Source organism: Ruditapes philippinarum, unplaced genomic scaffold (assembly GCF_026571515.1).
Source record: "Ruditapes philippinarum isolate M1 unplaced genomic scaffold, ASM2657151v2 ctg22587_1_1_1_1, whole genome shotgun sequence".
NCBI classification, from domain to species: domain Eukaryota; kingdom Metazoa; phylum Mollusca; class Bivalvia; order Venerida; family Veneridae; genus Ruditapes; species Ruditapes philippinarum.
Genome location: NW_026855385.1, coordinates 1 through 9,974, shown reverse-complemented (window position 1 = coordinate 9,974; position 9,974 = coordinate 1). Strand labels below are relative to the sequence as shown.

The following is a 9,974-nucleotide window of genomic DNA, read 5'->3' as shown; positions in this document are numbered from 1 at the left end:
ATTTTTTATTTTAATTTATATACCGTATAAGTACTTTTTTCTGCGGGAACTTTATTTCTGCTATTTTTGCGGTTATTAAGGACACCGCAGATTTAAAAACCGCAGAAAATTAAGCCTTTCACTATGTCATTGTCGGAATGTGTCAACTACCGGTATTGTATAATTACGTTTCATTTTATGTTTTATTTTTGTTTTTTCTTCGTTATTTTTGTTGTTGTTTTTTGTGGGTTTTTTTGTGTTTGTTTTGTTTTTTGCTAGTCTAAAATCTATTACCAAGTTTTTTGCTCATGTAAAAGTTTTCGTATCGATTTATGTAGAATAATACAGACTTAGTTCCAAACAATATGAGTGATGGAGCAAAAGTAATATGATCTATGTGAATAACATTTAAATACATGTACAATATATATAATAGCCTTCCTCCGGAATTAAGAATATTTGGGTTATTTCCAAATAATCCGTAGGTATAAACAAATATTTACAGTTACAGCTTTGAAGGCTAAAATATCTATTGTGATAGGTATGTAAATCTGTAACGATAAAAATGTGTTTGTACCTACGAATTAGCTTGGATCAAACAACCTATGCCGAGTTCTGGATAACATCTTTTCTTTCAGTATTCACATGTACTTATCTAAAGATTTTGACATTACAAACCACAGAAAGCAGTTTATTTCATATAATGATTTTTGCACAATTGATATTCCTCATATAGAGTTTTTATATAAGTATAGAATAGGTAAATGAGTACCTTTGTTTTATCAACTTTAATGTAAATGTTTGTCTCGTTTATCTGGTCAATGACAAGGAACGACTCATGTAATAGGCGCAGATAATCGGCAAGTTGTTTGGATACAGTTGTAACGATATTAACAGACAAACATCTCTTGTCATCAAGAAGTTCTTGTATACTGCGCATCGTCCCAACTGGTACAAGTTCACGTTTCATCCTCACGGAGCTACTAAATTCCTGGTATTCTAGAATAGCGGTGCCAATTTCTGAATCAAAAGCATGTAATATTACACTATACGTCCGCTAACTCAATTGGTTGAGCATTGTATAAGTAATCCAAGGAATGCTGGTTCGATCATCGTACATGTTGTCATAACAAGTGATTAAGACATCATGTGGGATTAAGAGCCATTGACTTGCGGAGAAACTAGTAATAACAAGCAATTATCATAGTATTGCAAGCAATCCATAAGTCACCTACTGGTTAGAACCCCATCAACATTCTGAAGGGCCATTGGCCATTCACTAATGTTTCAATTTTTCTCTATATTAAGTAAATCTGTTGGAAAAGTTCTTTAAAAGTGATCACATGAAACAGTTTCTATGCACAGAGAGACAGACGGACTGAAGGACACTCTAAAGTTAATATTTGAAACATCCCTGTTACCAAAATATAACATTTTTAAAAGCAAAATTCTTAAAAAGGAGATAACTCTTGAATTAAAGATGCAATTTTATAAAAATATTCAGCTCTTTTTGACTAATCACAAATATTGTTATATTTGCCATGTTTTAAGCCTACTTGTTGCCAAGGCAACCAATATTTTTTCAAAATAGGAAGAACAGATTAGACAAGCATAATCTCAAGACTGCCATCTACCCATCAGCAACCAGAGTTTTCAACTTAGGAAGAAAAGAAAAAGACGTGCATAATCTCCAGACTGCCATCTACCCATATTTCAAGTTTCATAAACATATTTCCAGTTCTTTTTGCGTTATCACTGGATCCAGTTTATGTGTAAAATTTGCCATATTTTCAGCCTATTTGTTGCCATAGCAACCAGAATTTTCAACATAGGAAGAAAAGAAAAAGACGTGCATATTTTCCATACTGCCATCTACCCATATATCAAGTTTCATAAAAATATTTTCAGTACTTTTCAAGTTATCGCGGGTTCCAGTTTTGTGGACGGACGGACTGACGGACTGACAGACTGACGGACGGACGGACAGAGGGTAAACCTAACGCTCCCTCCGGTAAACCGGTAGGGGATTAACTAGTAAGTTACCACTGAAGCCTGTCACTTGGATCGACCACCTAGCTTTGACCTTAGTCATTCGATAAAATTGACGTAATAAATTGACGATAAACACAATAAACAAACAACAAACAAAGTCATTGATTTATGCCACAATCAAGAAATCGGAGTAATGTTATAAATCAATCGGAAATTCTGTACATAATACTTTCATTTTTGTATTGGATTTTATCGATTTTATCTTTACAAACACTGCAAACAGCATAAAATTAACAAAAGCACTAATAACGTGATAATACGATAAAAGTATTGGCATAATTATGTTGTATGTAAATCATCGTATTATATCAAACAGCGTGTCGTATTTATATGAAGTCTTATCGTATATGGTATTCACTTGTATTTATTGTTTCTAAAATATTAACTACTGTGAAATATTTAGTGACAAAGATAACTTATTATACAATGTAACATCTGCTCATACTCGTCATGAATTTATACAAAGATTTACTATAGTTGCTTTTTACTTAATCATAAAATGTTGTTAAAAATAGAATCACAAAATTGAAACTAATTTTAAGTACTTGCCTCTCTGGACCACCGTTCTACTTTGCTCATCAAGGCTTGGGTTAAAACTCTACAAGTAAAAGAGGAACATTTGATTTTGAAACGGATAGTTAACTAGCTACCTGCAAAAATATTAGACATTAACATCCCATGTCACAAAACAATGATGCGCGTAACATTCTCATAACTATTTAATTCAATGTATTAATCAAGGAGACTGGAGTGATTTAGTCAAAGTTATATCATTACCTTCTTCCCTATTATTGCTGTCACTGTATACAAAAACGGATTTAGGGCAGAGTTAATAGGTAATATAAAAACGGCTGACCATGCATAAACATCCCCTGGAATCGGAAATCCATTCAATGCCAAAATACCTGAAACGAGAATTTGTACATTATTGACACTGTTTTATTAAATTTGACCGTTTTCAAAAATATTTTAGATTAAGTCTTACAATTAGCAAATTCTTTGACAGAATAAAACCATATACATTCATTTTTAACTTGAACAATATAATAGATACAGATTTAAAGATATAGAAACAATTATTGTGTATTTCCTTGAACATCGCAACATCCTAGAGTGTAAAAGAAAGTTAGTAATTTTCATTTACATGGACTTAATATCATGCAGGTATAACATAGAAAGGTTATCAACCTCAGGTTTGCTCGAGACCTTACCCATCACTCCTATCGGAAACCAACATAGGAAGTCAGTCGTTGCGACGAGGATAAGATTCCTCGCAACTTTCAAATCACGTTTCCTAGATTTCTGTGTCTTCTGCATACTTGATGTTGCTCGTCGAAGTTCTGAAAATATGGAAATTTGTCCCGCAGCGACAAGAATAAAAGTGCAGAAATTCAAGCCAACGAAAATTGACACAGAATAAATCCAACCTGGGGGTTTATCTCTAGTTAGAGGCAATGCAATGCATACTCCTGTTTTAGCGTAGAATTTGTTTTGGAAGTGACTTGTGTAAAAAACTGGAATGATGGATAGGATTATGGAAATTAGCCAGCAAATTCCGCAGCAAATGTACGCCTTCATAGGACCAAACCTTACTGTTCCAAATGGAAACTTGATAACTAAAAGTCTGTCCAATGTTATCAAACAAAGAAAGAAAACGCTTGCTTCAGATGAAATTGTAGAAAGAACCCCAGCAGAAACACACCAGTTGCTGTTTCTCCATTGATCATCCATAAATATGTATCTAAAAAAACAGAATCATACAATGAACAATTAAGAAACAATTGGTCAGCTTTCTTGTAAATATAGTTTTTATCCTTATACATAGTCTTTGAAAGCAAATTTATTCCAAAAATGTTCGAATGAAAAAATAATCATATATACATAACGATAATATTGACACCAAAATATTAAAAAGATTATGAGCTGAAAGAGCGCCTGAGATTATGAGTATTTGTCTTGAAGTGGGGATGATGGTCACAAATAAGTATTCAAAGTTTCAAAGCAATACCTTATTGGGTATAGTAAATTCATGTGTGGTTCAAATAACTCTATTTGTTTTTTTTCTGCTTTAACTAAATTCAACACATGTATGGACGAATCTCAGCGTTCTAACGACCAGCTTCCCTAAATATACCTAAGAACTTGTACCAGAGGATGTTCATTTAAAGCTTGACATTATTCGAGATTGTCGTAAAAAGCTTACGTCTATTTAAGACCTTGTTCAGCAAAGTCGAACTATTTCATTAATATATGTAACTTTTTGTGATCGCTTTTTGTATAGTTTCACCAAAACTACCAAGTCTAGGTGTCATTAGTAGGTGTATTTTAACACTGATGGCCCTTTCAGCAAACTGGAATTACTTAATAAGCAATTTAGTTTAGGACTTCTTACAAATTATTTCTTCAAAGCTTCAATAAAATCTAACTATCGACTGTAGATGTAATTTAAAGTGATTTCTATGTCCTGGAACGTCGTTTAAAGATTTCCTTTTTCAGCTCTGGCCGTCATCTTGTATAGCGGATTAATACAATTTCTTAATTTAGTTAAGGATCATTCCTGTACGTGTTCATCACGTTTGGCTAAGCTACTTCTAGGAGAGCTACAAAGTCTCATGTTCCTATTTTATCACCCTCTTTAGCGGACGAAACGATCCGGACAACTTAAGCATAGGATTACTATATAGTTTCAGTACTTTTGGCCAAAATATATCATTTAAGACTTGTTTTAATTTGTGGCTATCTTTTTCAACATTGCTGAACGATTTTAGTAATCTTTGAAAAGAACTGACTACTTAATAGTCATTTGTGAAAGGTTTCATTACAATCTACCGGATCGTGTAGAAGTGTTTCTAGTTATAGATTAAATTAAGCAGAACGGAATCGTCTGACCATTTTATAGAAGACTACCTAAGGATAATTTCATGTATAGCTTCATTACTTTTGGCAATGTGGTTATTAAGAACATGTTTTAGTAAAATATTTATGACGAGCCACAGATAACGGACACAGGATTATTACAATAGTTCGCCTCTACTATTTTGTGCATCAGTAGAAACCATTACATTTGCAATGTTAAGTTATTTCTCTCTGATGAATCAAGGAACAGTTCAGATATAACCTTTGTTTATGTTACTAGACAAATAGAAAATTAGCATATGTTTATGTAGAGTGAATCAGTAATGAATCAGTACCTGTTTCTGTAAAGTGAATCAGCCACTGCTATCGTAATTAAGTATACACCCATCAGAAAATCGGCAAATGCAAGATTAGTTACAAATATTCCGTAACCTATTTTTAGCCTTTCACGATCATAGACAAGACGGTATATGATTGATGAAAGATTTCCGCACAATGAAGCTACCCCTACTATCCAAAGAACTGCTTGAAGGACAGAATTTCTCATCAGATCTTCACATGAAGAAAATTCATTCTTTAATGGCTTGCAATCTTCTTCAGAAACATAACAAGGGCGGATGCAACAGAATTTAAATGCAGGCGTTCGAAGCTCCCGAAGTGATGAAACGCCGTTAAACATAAATTTTCCGAATTTTATCACTTTATTGCCTTCAAAATTAATTTTATGCACTAAAGAATTGTTAAAGGCATAATCTTCAATTTCCTCAATTTTGTTGTACGAGATATCTATTGAGTCCAACTGTAAGCCAGAAAACGTTTGTGAGCTAATCTTTTTTAAGTTTGTGCCTGAAATCTTCAAACTTCTTATCGCTTTTAAACCTTTAAAAGCTGTCGGTGAAATCTCTGTCAGTTCGTTGTTTCCATCAAGATTCAGGTATGCTAGATTACGAAGCTTGCTAAATACTTTATCGGGTAACGACTTGATCCTATTGTTGCTTAGATCAAGTGATAATAGATTTTTCAAATCAAAAAAGGCCTTTTCATCAATGTCATAAATGTCACACGACGACATATTAAGTCGTAACATGTAAGGAAAACCTAAATTTTTTCTGAGTATTTTTTTTATCTTTGGATTTTTACTTATATCAGCACTCCTAGTTTGCATTGACATTGACAATGGTGGCGAAATTTCAGACATGGAAATGTTGGCCGCCTTACAATTGATAACGTCAGCAATGCAAGAACATTGACTAGGACACACAGAATCACAAAGCCGTTCATCATCACCATTTCTGCAATGTATTACATCATCACATACTTGCTCAAGTGGTAAACATTGCTTGCTAGAAGAACATCTGAACATTCCAGCACATGGTACGTATGAAGCCTCTGAAACGTAAGCAGATTAGGTATTACGTTTGGCTAAGTTGGTATATTAATAATACTGTTTAAGTATAATAAACGCTTGCATTAATAAGATCTTATAACAAATATTTCATTGTTTTTAATTTCGTTTATTTTTTGGATGACGGTTATATTTCCGGAATTCTAAAATTTACCCAAGCAGTCAGATAAACAACAAGGACATTAACCCTTTCAAAAATTTAAATGTCAAAATTTTGAAAGAAAAAAATCTGACACGGCTGTGAATGCATTTGTTTCATTAAATAAACTAATTTATTGAACGATTCATGATGTACATATTTTTAATGAAAATGTCATTCAACCAGCATTCTCTTACTACTGTAGATATCTCTCAATGTCAATATGTCTATTTTTTCCTCACCTTTACATATTTCTGGAAATCGTCTAAATCCAGTCGAAAATAGTGAACTCCATTTACTGATGTGAACATCTTTTACAAATTTGTATACGTTATGTTTATAAAGTGAAGAATTGAAATCTTTTATCACGCGATAAATTGAAAACGCTGGCTCTGAAAGATTGGACAATACTAGGTTGGCAACAATTGATGATTCATTACTATTCTCAAACACAATAATCCCTCTTTTTCCTGCTTTTGAAAACTGCAGATTTTTAAGAAAGTCTCTTGCCATTGTTTTGTACTTGCATTTACTTTCCCATTCCTGATTTACATGTTCTTCTCTTATTCTAATCAACCTGTATGTAATGTTAAAATCCATTGGTCTGGGCAAACTCTTAAAATAAAACAATTTTACGATACTTTTCTCAGTGCTTGTAATGAATTGTTTGGCTAAATGCATTGCTGTTTCTCTGGTCTCAGAGTTATCCTCTTCAACAAATAAAATTACTTCTCTTTCCGAGTCTATACAAGCTGCAATGAGAAATCAAATAAAAAATCAGAGAATATAATCTAAAAATCTAGAACGTGTATGATATCGTTACTCACGGCGATTAGGAGTGTGACTAAAGTGAAAGAAAATTTTGCCAACGACAATATGTTGTAAGTTTTTGTATTAATAAATCTACTATCTACCTTTGAAAACTTTCTACATTGTATGCATTATAATATTGCACCAATTCGAGACAACAGAAAACAAAATCTGAATGAAACTCAGATGTAAGTCGGAATAGCGTCACTGGCGTTAAAAAAACAATAAAGACCAACAAGGTAAAAACAAAGTTCTCAGGACTCGGCCCCCCGACACAACCCAGTAGGGCACCAAGAAGGCACCTAACAAAAACCTTGAGTGGACATAAGGGCGTCAAAAGGAGAGGGACACGCAATGTGCGAAATAATATAAACTAAAACGGGCCCATATGTGAATTAAAGGGATAAGGGCTGTAAGGGTGAAAAGAGGAGGTGGTATAAAAATGAGCGGGGAGGGGTAGAAAAAAACCTACCGTAAACGGCAATCCTACAAGGCAGACATCGCAAAACATGTAAACATTAAAAACAAATAACATTACAGACATGAAAAACACGTGAAGGAACACAGACGGGTACCGCCTTGAAACAACCAGTGGTAGTTAAACTGCTGGAGAGTTTAAACTGGTTTAAGCGTGCTAAACCTCACGTTAATCAAATATGTTTTTGGTTAAATAATGAGTTTCAAGAATGTTAAATTTCAACAAGGTTTATCATATAAGAGTGATTATATATTATATATATAATATTGCATTTTCTCTCAACGGTCTTACTTTGGCGAGAGACTCGTCACAGTATACTATTGAATAAATAATAGAAGCTTATTTTATTTTACATCGCTCTGTTTAAGTCGGAGTACCGCTGAATTTATGGAATCACAGAAGACTTGTCTGGAAGCTCAAAACTAAATTTCGATAAATAGCCGATGAAACGTATACAGTAAAATAGCCCTAACTTCTTTTTAAAGTAAACTCTCGCCAAAATTTCGATTATATTTTTTTACGCAACCAAACATGACTCAGTGATTTTTGATTGTGTTATATTATGACATATGTAAAAGTAACAATTGCAAACAGATAATATTATAAAAATTCAATACAATAAGAATTACAACACAAAACATCTGTAGCAATTACATTCAGGATACGATTATGTTTCACCGTTGGTATACTGCTTTTTCTTTTTAGTTCAATAGAATAATTGTTCATATAGGTTTGAAAAGTTTTTTAGTATTTAACAAATCCACATTTTCATGAGTATTTTTATGTTTTTATCATTGTCATTTTTTCTGGTTCCTTATGTCAAGTTTTTTTTATCATATTTCAGCAGGCGATCCACATATTAACCGACTTTCCTGGAAAACCTCACCAGAAGTTATACATTTTGCCTGCAAGAGACTGATAATTAATACCACACGATTCTTGATACAATTAACTATTAAAATAAATGGCATAATCAATGGTTCTGACAAAAATCTTCGCCGGGGGATCGTCCGGACCCCTTATAAAAAATTTTGATGCCCCTTTGCAAATTTAAAAAAAACCCTTTAAAAAAATGACAGTATTCTATGCTGAAACCCAAAAGATATGTTGTTTTGCTTTGTTTCGGGTTATTCAGAAAGAACAGTTAGTATTGATGTAAAGTAAGGAATGATAGTTCTGGAACATAAAAATAAACTTACTCCGGAACAAAGAGTATTATAAGAGCTAATCCGGGGATACAAACAAACCTTTACAGTTATAGCTTCGAAAATAAGCGCAACAGGTCGACTTGAAGATATCTATATTGTTTGGCAATATTATCCATTTGAGCCATTTATGTGTTTTAATGTATGGTACAGCGGTATATACATGTATGTATAATTTACAATTACAAGCATAACTCTTCACTAACAAGCTCGGTGAAACTCTCTGTCAGTTTCAAATTGAGTTTCAGGTCTATATTGCCAAATAATACTGCTAAATGTATGTTTGTACCAGGTGATTAGTTTGGAAAAAACACATTTTCCGTTTAACATCTATTCCTGAACAATCAATAAATAAATGACTGTTTATCAAAATAGACGTACACGACTGAATAGTTGTAAAAGTGGTTTTAAACAAATATCACAAATGAAAAGAAAAGTATAAATCTTAGTCACTTACTACAATCTTTTTCATCCTCTCCTCTAGGACATTCAGAGTGACCATCACACAGAAATCGTTGTTCAATACAATAACTGCCTGGGCACTTAACTGTATTTACAGGACAACTGAAAGTTTCTGAAATCACATGTAGAATTAAAAGATTAAAGCGTAGTAGATAATCAGGACTAAGGTGGCTTTAAATTTGTGTTTTGCCCAGGTTTAGTTGGTATTGTTGGGAGTCATTCACAAAATATTTTGTTTGGCATTGAATTGTCGTATTTTAGTGCAACAAAATAATTTATGTCCAGTGACTTATTAGAAACTGCCAAAAAATAAATTATTTGTTTTTTTTTTATTTATTTTATTTTTCATTTTTCTGGAAAACAGTCGAGGCTGCAGCCCAAACAACCTTTATGAAGCTAAGGCTGTAATAATTTACATTAACACATCGTTATTTAAACAACCGTTGAAACTGAACGAGCATTATGACAATATCTTTCATTGATAATTTATGGTTTTAAATAGAATAAGCTCTCTGCATGTGAAAACATAATGTGAAAATAAAGATCACTATGTATTTTAACAAACGTTAATTACAACAATAAGTCATT

General features: G+C 32.9%; 1 protein-coding gene across 1 annotated transcript; it reads right to left on the bottom strand.

The window, feature by feature from the left end:
- Positions 1 to 655: 655 nt before the first annotated feature.
- On the bottom strand, positions 656 to 9,557 carry LOC132743141 (G-protein coupled receptor GRL101-like; the record flags this gene model as incomplete). Its single annotated transcript, XM_060731667.1, has 7 exons — positions 656 to 999; positions 2,581 to 2,629; positions 2,809 to 2,936; positions 3,243 to 3,772; positions 5,223 to 6,276; positions 6,674 to 7,183; positions 9,382 to 9,557. Coding segments are annotated over 7 exons (2,776 nt in total), but the record flags the coding sequence as incomplete, so codon positions are not given.
- Positions 9,558 to 9,974: the final 417 nt, after the last annotated feature.